This window comes from Paroedura picta, chromosome 1 (genome assembly GCF_049243985.1).
Source record: "Paroedura picta isolate Pp20150507F chromosome 1, Ppicta_v3.0, whole genome shotgun sequence".
In the NCBI taxonomy this organism is placed as follows: Eukaryota; Metazoa; Chordata; class Lepidosauria; order Squamata; family Gekkonidae; genus Paroedura; species Paroedura picta.
In genome coordinates, this window is record NC_135369.1 from 69,017,003 (window position 1) to 69,034,883 (window position 17,881).

At 42.8% G+C, this 17,881-nt stretch overlaps 1 protein-coding gene across 3 annotated transcripts in view; it reads right to left on the reverse strand.

The window, feature by feature from the left end:
- DAAM2 (dishevelled associated activator of morphogenesis 2) overlaps positions 1–17,881 on the reverse strand; it is a 266,044-nt gene that overhangs the window by 15,187 nt on the left and 232,976 nt on the right. For all 3 annotated transcript variants that reach the window (XM_077341894.1, XM_077341903.1, XM_077341885.1), the window contains one exon: positions 9,474–9,605. In XM_077341894.1, the coding sequence (XP_077198009.1) occupies positions 9,474–9,605 (132 nt within the window). The remainder of the gene's footprint in view (positions 1–9,473; positions 9,606–17,881) is intronic.

The window sequence follows — 17,881 nt, forward strand, 5'->3', positions numbered from 1 at the left end:
AAAACGTACCACACGCTTCATGCTGTTTTACTTTGTAACACAAGAGCAATAGATGTATATTTTTTGTTAAAAGAAATTAATTTCCTCAAGTTATCACTCCTCCATCTCATGACATAACAGGTCTGCAGTTTAGTGCCAGCATCCCTCCTACTGCCAAACTTTCCACTGAATTTCCCCTTCAGCCAAAGCAAATAGTTTAGACAGTTGTTTATTTTATAAAGTTGTTTCAACCAGAAGATGGAAAGTGGAATAGCAGCACATGATCATGGCTACTCCTGCCAATGAAATTAAGTGGCCTCAGAGACTGTATCTGAGATAGCCAGAAGGGGGGCCCATCTGACTGGGAGGAAAAGAGTAATGATGGAAACACTCCCACAATACTGCCCTGCTACTTGGGGTGGGAAAGGAAGGTGAAGAAAGACACACAGCATCTTGTCTAAACAAACTGAACATTCCTCTGATGAAGGGAGCTTTTAGTCTCAAAAGCTGATGCTCTGAAAATCTTGTCAGCCTCTAAGGCCCATTATGCACGGCCGCCGAAACGGCGATTTTGGGTCACATGGAAAACGTGGAGGGGGAAGACGCGACGCACACTGGTTATGCGTGGGGCGGGGCGGGGCGCGACGGCAGGAAAACCCAGAGTAGCCGATTATGCACGTGGTGATCCCGGCGCCACGTCTGGTTGCGCCCCAGTCACCCGGAAGCTGTGCTTTCTTCCGCGTTTCGCAAACACGGCTTTTTTGGTGGCATGCACCGAAGCTGCGGCCGGTTGCAGCTGGCACCATGCGTTATCGGTGATTTTAGTCGCCGCCATTCCACCCCAAATGTGCATTATTCCCCCCGTGCATAATGGACAGCAACCCGCTAAAAACTCTCTGCAAATTAAAGAAATAACACACCTCTTTGGCCCTCAGTGCCGGTTATGTGAAGCGGCTACAAGGGATGAATATTTCAAGAACAAAGCTACAAACTGCTATGGGTGCCCACTGGAGAGAAGAGTGAGATTTAAGTGTCTAAATACATGAATCTGAACAGCCTGCCTCATAAATCATTGATGAGACTAACAATAAAACTTCAGAAGCATCAAATAAAGCATTAAAAAGTATTTAATTTCTTTATCCTACCCCCAAATATTTGCTGCATGGGTTTTGTTTTAAATATTCCTATTCCTCAGTCAAGCACACCTTCCTCATTCATTTCCTTTAAAGGCACACATTCTTTCTTGCATGTTGCAGACGTTTCAATGCCTTCTCCTGCTTCAGTTTAATGGCTAGCATAGGCAAAGGACTTCCTGGGACAAGGATCGGAGACAACAGTTTTGTATCCTTGGCCCAGCCATTCGCTGACTCCAAAAGAAGAACATTAATTGCCTATTGATCACAGTGGACTGGCCCGATCCATGCACAATTTCATGATGTGCTGAAAGTTATTTGCTTGCTGGTAGCTTGAGAGTCAATGCGTATCTCTACCTTTGCAAAGACAAGGGTGGGATGAAAAGATGAATGTTAAATATGGGTTGACCTGTGAAGTGGTTACATGGTGGGTGGTCATGCCATTGCTTTTTGGTGTGCATAGTCCCATTCAACCCAGACCTTTCCTCATAGATCCTTTGGCTGTACGCATTAGCTTTCTGTTTGTCAATACAGTCAGTAAATTATTCATGGTTATCTCCTCACTACCTATTTTAAAACAAACTATTAAAAATATGACTTCTCATTATGCCTTGATGCTCATTAAGCTAGGTCCATATTTAGAAAGATATTTAACCCAAATGGCTGTCATTGACTGTCAGTTTAATAGCCAATCCTTCTCGCATATTTATGTGTGTTTTGTTGCTGAAACCTTACGAGGACCCGGATCATGGAATTTCTATGTATTCTGGCCTCCTCCCTTGCTGGCCCTGTTCTAGCATGTTTCCATTGCAGGGACGGCACTCATGATTCAACAAACAGAGAACCCATTGAGGAATGGCGCAGTCTTGGGCCCTGAGAAACACATCTGGTTTGCTAAAAAAAGTTCAAGCTTTGAAAGGAAAAAGGGGTGGGAGGCAGATGAGGGAGAAGAGAGGAAAAACAAAGTGAGCATGAGAAATAGTTTCAGTTCGGAGAATTCCTGTTCCAGGCTCCAAAGGCAGCAGCTCAGGACTTGATGAAGAGTGAAAGCTATGAGCTCCTCCAGCAGAAGCCAAGGAGGAACTAGTTCAAGAATAGTAGGTGTGTGCATGTTAGAAAAAGGCAGTATGACCTAAAAAACTGAAGGGCATGTTAGAGTAATTAGAACTAAACATCTCCAGTAGAGAGCATGATTTTGGCAAACATGTAAAAATGTGTGCAGCCACTTCCAGATGTGATTTTTTTTGAGAGAGGGCTCTTCAATTAACCAAGCAGAAACACAAACATCTCTTTTCCTTTCTCAGTACAATTAAATACTGCTTAGGAAGAAAAAAACACACTACACTCAATTCCTAATCAGTATAGTCTCAGAAAACAACCTGCATAATGCCACGGCTCTTAAGCTACTTTCAGTCAACCTTAAAAAGTCTAAAAATAAATAATCCAATTTATACCGTTATCAGTCTCATCTACGGTGATCAGATCACCAGATATAAGATCTCTAGAGAGGTGGCATAGAAATTGGGGATACTCATTGAAGCTGATGGACAATAGATTCAGGACAGCAAAAGGAAATACTTCTTTACTCAACCAATAATTCAATTGTAAACTTTACTGTGGGTGGAAGGAAGGAAGGCTATGACAAGGAAGAGATTCCTCTATGCTGCATTAGCATTAATGGTTTTGTTGTATTGTTCTTACTTTGAACTGCTGTGCGTGCGTGGCGCCCGGGCCACCGGCTCTCCCCCACCCCCGGAGGTGTTCCTCGACCACAAAAAGGTTGGGGACCGCTGGGCTAAGCCACCATAAAGTTTCTGCTATAAGGATATCATCTGCAAAATCCCTAATGCGTGTAGGGAACTCTGTTGCATTTCTAACCTGGTTCATGTCAAACTTCATAACTATTAACCAGCTATATCACGGCAGCTCCTTTGGCACATAACAAAAGAGGGTGACTTTGTTCTCAGGTATGAAAAAGCATGAAATTGTAGGAGTCAGTGAAATCAAGAAGCTGAACATGTATGTTGTCTTTTAGGTGTGATGGCTACAAAAGAGTTACCTATTCAATGTATGCTATGCTAAGAGAGAGAGAGAGAGAGACCATTTCCGCATTAGGAGACATACCTCATTTTAGCCTTACTTTGGACTTTGATTGGATGATGCAAGTTGGCACTGTTTTCAGCATTTGGGCTTTCCTCTTCTCATTTTTCAGGCTGTAATTTGCCATTTGTTTTCTGCATTGGGGTTAGAAGGAGGCAGCTTCCAATGGTCCCTTCCCTTTTCCAAAAAGGTTGTTTTTGTTTGGCACCTGCTTGCACCTTTCTTTTAATTGTGCCCTTTCCTTTCAGGATTTTATGCCCTGATTACCTACCGTCCTTCCCCCTGTTGTTATTTTTTAAGGTTATTGTGTCACAACACTGTGGCATTGTAACAAACAAGACTGGGCTGTTTTGTCCCTGGAGGATTGGAGAAAGTAAATAGGATTTCCCCCAGCCATTCTCCCCCCATCTGAGCCTGCAGCCACCTTGTGCAGCATCAAAGAAGATTTCCTGATGGTGCATGGGATAGCTTTCAGAATGCATTCGGGAGGAGAGGCATGGAGGTCCTTTTGCTGCCCCTCCCTGATCCGAGCCTGCACTGAACGAGGCGGCTGCAGGCTTAGATGGGGGGGGGAGGATCAAGGGGACCTCCATGCCTCTCCTCCCTGATGTGATCTGACAGCGATCTTGTATAGCAATATATGGGGGAAGGCATATGCTTCCCCTCCCATCCTTCAGAAGTTGACTGTGGGCTTGGATGGGGGAAGGGCAACAAAACAGCCTTGCTTGTTACAATGCTGCAGCATTGTAATGTGATAGCCTTTCCCCCAAGTTTTTTTTAAAAAAAAAACCTTGGGGGAAGGAAGGAGGTGATCAGGGAATGTGGAATAAAGGGGTGATATTGAGGGGAAGAGTTAGATGTAGAACGTATGGAAGAGGGGAGTGCTAGGGCCCCTTTCCCATGAGAGGGGGAGGAAGGGAGAAGGGAGGGTGGATAACAATGAAGAAAGAGACCTGCCCAAGCACTCAAAATGGTGGGCACTGGAAAAACCGAATGCATGCATTTCTGTAATGAACAGCCTCCAAAGAGACCAAATTAGAGCCCAGTTTCAATAATGAAAAACAGATTTCTGGGTATTCCTTTGCTGTATGGCAAGTGAGGAGGCAATTTGGGTTTGTGCCTAAAAAGGCAAATTTCAGTGTGGAAATAGACAAAAAAAATTGATCCTTAAAAGATCCAAATCTGAACAATATCCATAGGCAGAAATGATCAGAGATGCAGGTCATTGGGTCCAGCACTAATCTAAGATTTTCTGACTTACACATGAAAATCTCTATATTAGGAATAGTGGTGAAACATTTTTTGCAGTATTCCCAGTGTTGAATTTGGTCAACAGGTAAAAGCAAGCCTTTAAGGGGACTGTAAATTTTGGCTAACTGTATTTGTCACTTCCTTTTTTGTGTATGATTTATTGCCTCGGGTTACTGGTTACAGAAGAAATAAAAGCAACAAAACCGTCCCCAAACAAAGGGGAAGAAATGAAGAAAAACCAAACAAAAACTGAAAGGTCTGGGAAGCAAACAATTAAGCACCATCAGTATCCAAGCCTACATGACAGTAACCCAGGTTCCAAGACTGATATCTGACACTTGGAACAATAGGCTTGTTATTTTAAGATAAAAAACATTCTGAGTAAAGCCAGATAAAATACTCCATACATTTCATTTTTACAACATTTCCTTGTCCCCCTTTTAAAATTAAATTCCTTTTTGCATTTGTGATTTTTGACCTTGTGATTTTTTTCACTGTATGGCAAAAAACTATAGCCATGAAAAACAGACACAGTGAAATAGAAAAGGTGTTTTTGAACTTTAAAGGCGGAGCAGATCTGTGGCATAACACTTTGAAATAATAAACAAAGAAAGCAAGAATATGCGTCATGATATAAAAGCATGGCTGGCTTAAACAACTGGTTAAGTGTGCTCTGCTTGTGCGGTCAAACAGGGGCCCATGTATAGTGTAATTGTATGAAAGAACCACTGGGTGGAGAATGTAGCTACCATGCTAAACTCCTTTTAAATTACTCACAGTACTTAACACTTCAGATTTCCTATCATCTCATGGTAGTAGAGCAGCAGCCATGGTTCCAGTGATGTACAACAAGCATTGAAAACAAGCCAGTAGCAGATAAAGCAGGAGGAACACAACAATAATTTCTCAGACCAGTCCAAAGTGCTAGATTTTTACCTTTAAAACCCTCACCAGGTAACTTGAAGAACTGCTTTGTCCTCCAGTGTCCAGCCCACCAGTTACAATCTTTTACCCAATCCTCTACTCATTCTGTTGAGGTAATACAGAGCGGGACCAGAGAAATGGTTTTTTCAGTGCTGGCACCTCACATTTTGATCACCCTCCATCTAGAGGCTTGCCTGACATCTATTTTATTACTATACTTTAAACCAGCAGGGTCCACCAATGTCTTCAGAAAGTGGGAGGGGCCAAATGGATCTTTTGTACCACAGGGCTTCTAACTGACCACTGAAGATCTGACTGACAGAAGTTTTTTTTTAATGTTGTTTTAAGAGAAACTGCCACCATACCAAAAGGACTTTTATTCCATGACTGAAGGTAAGCAGTTTGTATGCAAGAAAATATTAATAATATGCTCATTTTAAAAGGCAACCTGTTAAATGCAGCTTCTGCCTGACTCCCAAACCTATTGCAAGTGACTCTGCCTCCTGTGGCAGCCATTTTGTTTCTGTACCCACAACTCTGTTTCAGAATTCTACTCAAAAGGCTGGTGACCACTGCTTTAAACTCTCAAAAGTTTCACCATGGATATGGTGTAATCAATCCGCAGTGGAAGCTGGGAGTCCCATCTCTTTTGCTGGAACATATGGAATAGCCTGAAGTTAAATTCTCAGAAAGTCAGGAAATCCAGCAACTCAAAAAAAGATTAATGCCTGCAGCCTCCACCTTTTTCAAGCTACTGACAAGAAAGGAGAGTCATGGGTTGGAAAATGGCATCTTTCCCTAGACCTATTAACTAGCTAGCTATATTACTCCAATCAAGCATGCTAGATTTGCTACTTGTACACCCTGTTTACAGTACAATTCCTTCTCTCTGAAATGCTCACTTTGCCTTTATTATCATTTATTACAGGTTGGTTCCCCCACACCAGAGACTTTGGGCTTAGTGTCAACTTCTAGTCAGGAGCAAATAAACTGAAGGCCTATTCTCCAGGTTGCTGTACTTTTTTTTGGACATGGTGTCCATACTGTTTCCTGACATGTGTGTTAGCTATCAGGACTGAGAAAAGGGAGCTGTTTTGCTGCAGTTTCTGGGAAGCTGAAGTCTGCAGCACCATCCCACCCTATGTACCCTGGAACAAAACAGACCTTGCTCTACACATAAAAACTGATCACACTAGCAATTAAAAGTGTGTATTTGATGCATTCTTCACTTAAAGTGCCTTGTAAATTGTACACCTGGGGCACTTGAACACATCTCAGCTAGCAGGAAACCTGCTATTTTGGGGAGTGGGGTAGGAAATGGAGAACCAACATTTCCAGTGTTACTGTAGGAAGCATTTAGTTTGGCAGGTTGCAGCTATGTTTGGCTGGCATAGCAAGTCTCTCTAACAATCCTAGACTGTACAAAATGTACCATGTAATAATTAATTACCAGCAGACTCCATTATTCTTTTTCAAGTTCCTAATAACTCAGAGCTTCCTAAAACAATCCCACAGCAAGGGAACAGTACTGGGAGAGCTACCCTTTGGCTTGTCTGCAATGTAACATTGCCTGCAATTGGTATGGCAAATAGCCTTGCCATTCTACATCCTGCCACTATAGAACAGAACTTTGCTAAAAAGACAATGGACAGTATCTGACCATGTTTCTCTAGCCCAGTGGATCTCAACCTTCCTAATGCTGTGACCCTTTAATACAGTTCATCATGTTGTGGTGACCCCCAACCATAAAATTATGCAAGTGTTTTTGCACAGAAATTAAACTGAATCTGACCAATGGTGTAAAGATCCATTGTTCATGATTGTATAGAAATTGTTTTTTTTTTTAGGTTTCTCAGTTCAGTTCTGCCTCTTGTCCCACCATGACGATCTCACTCTTTTCTGTTGCTCCAGACAGATGAACACTCTATCTCGATCTACCCCGCAAGGCTGTTGTATGGATGAAATAAAAGAGGAGTGATCTTGGCCACTTTGGAACCCTCTTGGAGAACAGGGTGGGGTACGAATCGAGTAACGAAAACCAATGATTTGGAAGAACATAAACTGAGTCCAGGGACACCTTTAAGACCTGGTGGAGGAGCAGCAACAGTGGTAGTGCTCCGCCCGCCAAGCTGCTGACTCTGCCACGACCCCTGTGAAAGGATCATTCGACGCCCAAAGGCGTCCTGACCCCGAGTTTGAGAACCAATGCTCTAGACGAATGGTCACCAGCCTTTTTTGGGCCAGGGACCGGGTGGGGGAGAGGGAGGCCCGGGGACCAGGGGAGGAGAGGGAGGTGTGGGCACCGGCGGGAGGCATGGGTGCAAACACAAAGGGGGGAGGTGTGGGCACAAGCGCACAGGCGCGGCAGCTCTGCACCTGCGTGTTTGCGCCCGCTAGTGAGCACCAAAATGCGGGGCGAGCGGTGCTCGCTGGCGGGCACAAACGCGCAGGCGCAGAGCTGCCGCACCTGCGCGTTTGAACCTGTGCCTCCCCCCTCAGTGCAGCGCTTGCTGGTGGGCCTACTGGCGTACCAGTGCCTCCCTCCCCCCTGCCGTGGCCCGGTACCGAGGGCCTCACGGCCCCGTACCGGGCCACAGCCCGGGGGTTGGGAACATGGCTCTAGACCCTTCACACTTTTAAAAGTCCTCACTAGATAAAATCACTGTTTTCATTTCTATGTTGCATAAAAACTGAGAGAGATAAACAACAGCCATGCTGGATCACATCAAGGAATCATCTAGCCCAGTAAGGTAAAGGTGAAGGTATCCCCTGTGCAAGCACCGAGTCATGTCTGACCCCTTGGGTTGACGCCCTCTAGCGTTTTCATGGCAGTCTCAATACGGGGTGGTTTGCCAGTGCCTTCCCCAGTCATTACAGTTTACTCCCCAGCAAGCTGGGTACTCATTTTACCGACCTCGAAAGGATGGAAGGCTGAGTCAACCTTGAACCGGCTGCTGGGATTGAACTCCCAGCCTCATGGGCAAAGCTTTCAGACAGCTGCCTTACCACTCTGCGCCACAAGAGGCTCTTTCTAGCCCAGTATCATGTTTCAAAAAGTGGAAGAAGGGCCAGAGAGCAAAGCTTCCTTCTGATGGCATTCAGGGTTATACTGCTTCTGAGTAAGGAGGTTCTATTTGACGGTTGTGGCCGACATCCATTGATGGAGCTGTTCTCCATGAATATATTACACCATTTGGTAAATAAAATCAAATAAAATAATGAACCATATGAAGTAATACTTTGTTTTGTCTGTCTCAAATCTACTACCTACCAATTTCATTATGGGATCCCAATTTCTACTATTATATGAAAGGTCTCTGTTTACTTTCTCAACATCATTCATAATTCATAATTCTATAAACATTTATTATGGATATCATCTTTTTATCCAAGGCTATATAAGTTCCAATAGCTTAGCATACACTTCAATCAAAATGGGTGATTTCCTTCTTCACACCTAATCTGTATCCAAACTGGAGTAATAGTTTACAAACCAGAACATTCTGATTCTCTGTGAGATTCAAAGTATTTCAAACTTTTCTCACTATCTCCCCACCAAGCTTAAATACATGTTCAAGACTACGAATTTTCTATTTAGATAAGAGGATTTCAGAAGGCAGGTAATGTTTCCTATTGGCAGCAGAGGATAGGACCTGCAGTAATGGGTTTAAAGTACATGGAGAATGATATTCGGCTAGATATCAGGAAAAATATTTTCACAGTCAGAGTAGTTCAGGAGTGGAATTAACTGCTGGGCTCCCCCTCATTGGCAGTCTTTTAGCAGTGGCAGGGCAGATACTTATCCTGGATGCTTTAGGCTGATTCTGGATTGAACAGAGGGTTGGACTAGATGGCTTGCATAGCACCTTCCAACCCTATGATTGTATATCAAAATTTCATCCCAAAATGTATTCATATGGGTATCTGACAGTTGTCTATCTGACAGTTTTCCATTTTCAAAAATAAAAATTGTACCACTGATTTCTTTCATAATGATGAACAGAATGGAAATATCTGCTACATGAGACAGGCCATTAAAAAAAGAAATCATCTTGCGATAATGAGCCTCAGGAAATGTTTTCTTACCTTATCCCTTGCATCATTCACAAGGTCTTCTAGCTCTGAAAAACTAAAACTGGCGACAGTGATGAAATCGCTCATGACAGGAACAAATCTATCACCTGCTTCCCGCACACGTCTCTTCTGGTAATCTAGCTCCTGAAGAAAGAGAAAGATCAAAACAGTTTATTGATAGCTAGTAATAATGTATTTGGTGAAATTATTACAGTTATGCAGCTGTACGGCTTAATCAAGCAATTTCTCCTCCAGTGCTTGATAAATGCCTCTCATGACAAAAACACTAGGGATTTACATGATCAGTTGTAATATGATCGAAGATCTAGGGTCCATTTATTTTTGGGGAGCAACCATTAGCCTGGTGGAGTGCATTCTGGATAAATAACTTCTGGAATGCATGAAAAAGTGCTGCATATGTATCTGTTCATGTATATTTCCATACATGTATATGTTCCTACTCATGCTTCTTTTTAAAAGGTTTACGCATACTAGGTGATCCTGTTTCTATACCTTCAGAAGATATGGAAATTTGTGAACATTTAGAGATTCCCACATTGTACTGAGACAGCTAGCCCTACCGTGAAAATATATGAGGCTACACAATTTATTTCAAGAATGCATTTTCAGCATATTTTATTACAGACTGAATTGATTTTCTTCTGAAAGGCCCTCGCAAAATGTGATCTGCAGAGATTGGCTGTTTCTTCCTTAAAAGCATGTCAGTTCTTTAAATGACCTCAGGAGGTCAGTCAAGCACAGTTATCCGAGTGTTCCTTACCATTCAGTTCAATTCTTCAAGACTCTTGCTCCCATAGCAATGTCTGATAACACCTATTGACCAATCTTTTCAAAATTTATTTACAGTCATTTAGACCAAAATTTCAGATGCACTGATAAACAATGGCAGTATTAAGCAATCTTAATACGCTAACTCCTGCTGTGTTTATGTTTATAACACATTAATTTCTGCCAAACCAAATAAAACGATTGTTCATCAAATTCAGTCATGTCTTCCACTTATTTTGAGATACAACTGGGATACCTGGTAACTAAGTAACAATTTGTTATCAGTTATTAAAAAACAGTATCCTCAATATGGACACACTTGCTGGTGTAACCAGTAGTGCAGATTATTCACCAAATGTAGCTATATATCTGAAATTATACTCTATGTAGAGCCTCTTGTGGCACAGAGTGGTAAGGCAGCAGACATGCAGTCTGAAGCTCTGCCCATGAGGATGGGAGTTCAATCCCAACAGCCAGCTCAAGGTTGACTCAGCCTTCCATCCTCTGAGGTTGGTAAAATGAGTACCCAGCTTGCTGGGGGGTAAACGGTAATGACTAGGGAAGGCACTGGCAAACCACCCCGTATTGAGTCTGCCATGAAAACGCTAGAGGGTCAGACATGACCCAGTGCTTGCACAGGGGATACCTTTACCTTTTATACTCTATGTACAGGGACCAGGATCTGACAAATCTGCTAGTGTAAAGAATGAATTATGAACCCTTTTGTATCTTGCATCTGTGGTGCTATGAAACAAAAATAAAGAAACTTCAAACTGTAGGTCTGGACATCTTAACCCTTAGCATGCAAGATGAAAGGACTATACTAAAACTAGTATTACAGAGACTGGAAGATCAGGATACCCAGATTCTGGGCTCCTCTAACAACAGTGTATGTTCTCCCAGTTTCTGGGATATTCCCTTAACATACAAATCCATGCCCATGTATCTTCAAATTTTGGAGACACACCAGTTAAGAAGAGCATTTCTAGTAGCTTCTTTCCCTCAAATGTCACCCAAGATAGATTTTTGAAAATCCCTCGTCAGGAGAGATATTTTCGTTTTATGCTTTGCAATTTTATGTCAATAAATTCACTCTGAATCTGAATCTGAAACAAAAATAATGTAAATAATCAGAGGTTTGATCTTATTTAGTCCGGGAGCACAAGGGGGAAATCTTTAATTTTGTTAACAATTACTATTACCTCTTCTTTCTTTTATATTTATTTAACACATATTTTTACCTGCCTTGTTTCAAGCACAGTGTGAATACAGGAATCTTCCTTTTCCACTTTATCCTCACATTAACCCTGTGAGTTAGATCAGGCTGAGAGAGCACGACTAGCCTAAATTATGATGTATAGCAAGAAGGGGTTTGAGCACATATTTCCACAGTCCATGTCTCTTATGGCATCCTCAAGGCAACATTTGTATGTTCTACTGAAAGATACCATGTCCATTGATAGATTCAAATGAGTGGGTCTGAAGTAGCACAATAAGATCAGAGACCAGTAGCACCTTTAAGACCAACAAAGATTTATTCAAGGCGCTCAAAAGCTCATGCCTTGAATAAATCTTTGTTGGTCTTAAAGGTGCTACTGGACTCTGCTTTTATCATGTTCATTGATATGCATTATACCGGCATGAATTGTGTCCGTAAAAAAAAATCAATGCAACAACATGTTCTGGGATTGCTTGGGACATTCTTACATCTCTGTCTGAGAATGAAAATTAAGACTGGACATACCATTGTAACAGGCTGAACCAAAATGTGAGCAGCAATGCCCAAGTCCAGGCAATAATGCTCACATAACAGCAGTGTAAGTTTATAACTTTTCCTCTTGTGATACTAGCTAGCTTGACTCCAGGGAGTTTCTGAAAGCTAAACTCGCATCTTGTCATTTTTAAATGGTACAGCCAGCCCTGGGAAGCAAAGGATTACAAAGTGCCTCTGTGAGCAGCTGACTGTGAACCTATTTTTAGTTTTGTGTTTGTAATAAGGGGCCTTGAAGAAACCTCTCAGCAGCCAGAGCCAGGACTGTGGCGAGAACACACTGGAACACAGTCAAGAGTTGCACCTCTTTTCTTTCCTCCCCCCCCCCCCCCCCATTGTCACCTCCCAACAAGGCTCTCCCATTGTTACTATAGTACTGCATTTTTACATGCCAAAAATGTGAAATGAATGAGCAAGGCTTGTGAGGCGGAGGTTGCCAAGGCTAAGAAACCCAGGGGGGGGGGGGGGTCTGGTACATGAATGGAAAAAAAGATCTTGTCCAGGAGGAGGGACTTGCAAGGATACTGAGCAAACAGTCCACAAGCTGAAAGCAAATCAAAGCGATGGTTTTGTCACTTGACAGCAGCAACTGTGTTGTAATGCCTACCCTGCCTGAAACAGTTAGCACCAAGGCATGAGGGTGCACAGCTCTTTTTCCATGAGAAAACTTATAATGATCAGAGAAAGGGCATGACAAGGGATAACACTGCCAAGGGATAACTTCACAGGAATGAGCCCTGAGCTCCAATAGGAGCCACATGACTACAGGATTAAAGTGCACAAGCGCACAACGTCAATAAAGTTTAGATACTCTTTAACTCCCTTTAATCTTCGCTTCAAACTCACTGTTGAAATTGATGGATTTTCCCCTACCCTCTCCAAGTGTATTTCTGGTTGACTTGGACTGATTCCACATGGCAGCAACTGAGCTGGGCTGCTGCTGGGAGTTTGTGATGGGGCCATTTGCTTTGCCGCTTCCTGTGCCCCCACGGGGAACCATTTTCAGTGGTGGGGTGAGGCAGCTGGGGTGGAAAGGTTCTGCCATGCAGGGGTTCATTTCCATGAAGGTAGGACTACATAACAAAAATGCCCCACTCGGCTCCACACCACCATGGAGCCGACTGGGACATTTTTGGACCCTCCAGAATGTCGTAGGCCCCAATGGCGCCCCTGGCACAAAAGGGAATGTGGGGCAACTGAGGGCTTAAAATGTGTCAGGTCGTGGGCGGTGTCAGGCTAGTGCCAACATCGTGTGGATGCAGGGATTAGCCCTGTTGCCATATGAGCACTGGCCCAGCCTTTTTGGCCCATGCAGAATCAGTCTTGCTTTGCTGTGCTCTTGGCTGCAAGTACCAGATCACTTGGTACATACATACACAAAGCTGCTTGGTTCAACAAGGTCTGTATTGTCTCCTCATATTGACAGCAGCTCTCCAGGGACTGCCCAGTCCTTTTAACTGGCAATGCCAGGGACTGAACCTGGAACCTTCTGCATGTAAAGCAGAATCTCTTTCACTGAGCCACAGTTGGAAGAATTCTGGAGTGGGCAGTGAAACCTGGGATGGATTAGGCAATCAACCCTGAAGACATGAAAAGTCTTAGCAAAGCTGCTCATGGCAAGGAACTAGAGTGCCCCAGATGTGTCCTAGGGCCACATGGTAAGTCTCATATATCCTAATTGCAGCCAGGAGTCTCAAAGCATACAAGGCAACAACTAGGATAGCCATGGGATATTTCTGGCTGCACTATCATGACCACATATGCTCAAAACCCTGTAAGAACAGTAAGGGAGAAGTGTACAACAGGCCTGGAGAAGCCTGAGCACATTTCTAGGTTGGCAAACCCACCCTACTTCCACAGCAGACCTAGACATTGATAAGGCAAGCAGATCTGGGTACACTCCATTAATGCTTCTGGCTCAAATTCCAAATATTCTCTCATATCCCCAAAATTAATATGGAGCACAAGAGCTGTGGTGTGGCATCAGTTCTCAAAACCAAAAAGGGAGGGGGACACCTAACCCCAAACATATTGGATTAAGTACCTAAAGGTTAAGAAGACATAAACATACAAGCCAAATAATACTGTCAGTCGATTTAAAAATTCAGATTTTAACAAACATTAAAAAATACATGTATTTATTTCACAATAGACTAAAACATGCACACATATTTTAAGGTGGCATCAGTTACCCTCATCTTCAATTGTCTTCTAACCTACTTACTGCAGAGACCTTGCCAACTCTAGTGCAGGACCTCATCAAAAGCTTATGTTTACGTGTTTAAGCATTCACAAACCATTCTCTAAAATAAGTTGTATGAAGGTAACACGCAACATGCCTAAAACTACCCCCAGTTCTAATCCACCCAAGCTTCTAATCACTAAAATATTCTTAAATAAGCTGGGCACAAGTTGCTGCAAGATTTCTTAAATTATGAATGTCATTTCAAAGGCTGTTAGCAAGAAACTCTGGACTGAAACACTGTATTTTAATTCAGCCAATTCGTTCTTGAATCAGCAAGTTAAATGATTTATGGTGCCAAGGGAGGGAGAAACATAATTCAGTTCTGTGGCTGACAGGTGACCTCTGTCTGCAAACAAAGAACAACACAAAGGGACACTTTTCTCAGTGCATGATTAGCAGGTATACATAACAGACCGATGTTAATGCTTGCCAAAACTATACCTGGAACATCAATATCCGCCCTCCAGCTCAGCACCCTACAGAACACTATTCTCTCTCAAAACTACTGTATACATAATTAGTCATACATAGCTGACCCTGTTAGGAAGGTCATTGAAGGTCATCCTAATTTGCAGGTGGGAGAGCGAGAGAGTGACTCACTGAAGGCCACACAGAAAGCTAGTGGCACAGCCAAGATGAGAAAGTAGGTGTTCTTGGCTCCAAGTCCTCCATTCAGCCCACAATACCCTGGAGAGCACCCATATGACTGAATCGTTCTGTTTTGCTAGAAGCTATTAGGCTTTATTTCTTTTCTGCCTACAGGGATTCTGTTCTGTTCCCAAGACCTGTACCAGAATTCTAAAGTACATTTCCCTCCAAAGCCTATATGATTGAGGAGTGAAAATAAGAGGATTTGTAAGATTTAGAATTACTCTCTAGAAAGTAGGCATCTAATTCTATCTAAGCTTAAGTACAAGATTCCTTTCCCGCTGAATTTTATATGTAAGATCTACTGAGTAGGAGTGTACACAAATCCCAGTATTTTTTGAGTTTGGGTATACTGAACCCCAAAAATATCAGTATTTCCCAATATTCCCAAATCCCAATAGGCAACTATTTGGGAATACCAAATTCTTTTGGCTCCTTTATACTCGATGGTCCCCGTAAAGGGTGGGTGGTTTTTTTAAAAAGAGAGGCACCAAATTTGCAGTATAGCTACTGGTCCATCTCCTCAAGTGTGAAATAGATTGGACCGGGGGGGGGGGTCCAGTTCTATGAGCCCCTAAATAAGGTGCCCTCACCCTACATTGTTTCCAAGGGAGGGGCATTACAACTTTACAGAGAATGTAAATGCTTTTGCAAGCCACAATGAGTGAACTCCAAAGGCAAAGTGCTGAGCATCCCTTTAAATGCCTTCTTCAAGCTGAGAGTTCATTCCAAAGGGACTGTGAGGCCTTTAAATGGACTTTAACTGAGGCTAACTGGTGGTCCCAAGAACCTCAAATATTTTGGGAATTTTTCAGGCATGGCCATCTTGGATAGCCAGATATATCTGACTAAATTCATTACCCCCCTCCTCACACCAATAATGTATTTATCTGGTATTTTTTCTGCTCAGATTACTTGAATGTACACCCCTACTACTTAGTGAGAAACATGTCCTGTGCAATGCAGTAAAAATGTACAAGTAAGATATGGGGGTGGGGGAGAGAAATTTGGATGCATAGATTTGTTTGGTATTAACAAAGAAGGGGAAATTCCCATATTTATTCAACTGGAATTATATTACAGCAGCTATGTAAGCACAAAGGCTGGATAGTGGCTGCAATTGACATCAATAGTTCATGCTTCCAATAGGTGTGCAGTCCTAATTGAGCCTTTACATCCCAGAACTTCCAAGGAAGGGCAAAAATTATCCCCTTCCTCTCTATTCCTCCTGCAATTGGCTCACAGTTCTGACTAGCATAGCACCACACTATCAGCCACCAGTAAGAATGCTGCTGTCCTGGTGTTCTAGTGCTGGAAGAGTCTTCAGACAAAACCATTCCCAGTATGCTGGGGATGCTCAAGAAAAGATCTAAAGACCTCCCAAAAAGACTGAACAGACTGTTAATCAAAAATATATAGCAGAGATGTAGAATTGGATTGTGCCCGTACATTTATTTGGAAGTAGCAATAGCTACTATTCCTTTGCAGGTGTTTTCCAGGCTGCTTTCAGACATCATGGCAAGCTGCAGTTGAGTTGAGAGAGTGCTTAAACACGGTTTGCTGCAATGCTCACCTGTGTATCTCACACCTCCTTTCTTGCAAAGAATGTGATTAACAATTCCTGGATTTGAATCAAATCCCAGAACACACTCCCCATTCCAGCTTCACTGGAGCTTATTGTGATGACTGAATGCAGCCTTAGTCTCAGAAAGAATTCACAGGTCATAAATAGTACAGTAGTCTGTGTCCAGTCTTCCAAAGACTTAAGGGCACTTAAGAAAAGAGGGCATGGCAATTGCCACTGGTTCCCTCTCTCATTGCAGAGGCTCTAACTTATCCTCATGTTATTTCAGAGGATCCACTGAACCCTACCTCTTGAAATAAATGTTGTAGATGCTCAGTAGAATGTAGCAGAAGAGAGGAAAACAGCAGAAATCTCTGCCAGGCCCTACCTGACCCCAGAACACCAAGCCACAGTGATCAATGTGACAGACACCTCCAGACTAGATTTCTGCAACTCAATATATATGTGCCTACCCTTAACCTTGATCCAGAAATTGCAAGTGGTCAAGAATGCAGCAGTCAGAGTTCTCATGAAAACATCTCGGATGGCCCATATTAGGCTGGCCTTGAGGCAACTGTACTGGTTCCCAGTTGAATTCCAGATCCAGTTTAACGTATGGATTTTAACAATTAATGCTATATGCAGTCTGGGCCCAATATATCTGAGGTGCCATTTAACTGACTATATCCCCAGAAGGGCATTACACTCTGCCAATACCAAAAGACTAGTGATCCCTGGCCCAAGAGAGATATTATTGGCCTTAATCAGGGGCCAGTCATTTTTGGTCCTGGCCCCCATCTGGTAGAATGAGTTCCAGGAAGACCTGTAGGTCCTGTTGGTACTGACTCAGTTCCACAGGGCATACAAAATGGAGCTCTTCTGCCAGACATTTGATAAGGGTCAATGAATGTCATTGATAGTACTTTCTAAAACTTTGTCTGGGTCCCCTCTACATGGATACCCTGAAACCTGAAATTTGAAATCTGAGATTTGAAATGGAAAAACCAAAATCAAATTAGAACTCTGTTGATAAACTGTAGACCAACTAGGGCTATCAGCTGAGCTGATTGTCTTTACAGGTTTTAATATTGTTTTAATTTAATGCTGCTTATTGTTTAAACTGCCCTGAGCTTCAGGGGAGGGTTGTATATCAATTTAATGAATGAATGAATGAAGGAATGAAGGAATGAAGGAATGAAAGAATTAATGAAGGAAGGAAGGAAGGAATGAAGGAATGAATACCAAAATGCTGGAAATTGTCCTGAGCTGGCTATGATGGAAGGGTGGTAAACAAATCTTAACAATAAAGCCATAAGGGCTTAGGGGGAGGAGTTAGGGCGGGCTCTGTCCGGGATGAGGAAGGGTGCCGATTGGCCCCCTCCTCCGGACAGACCATCGGCCTG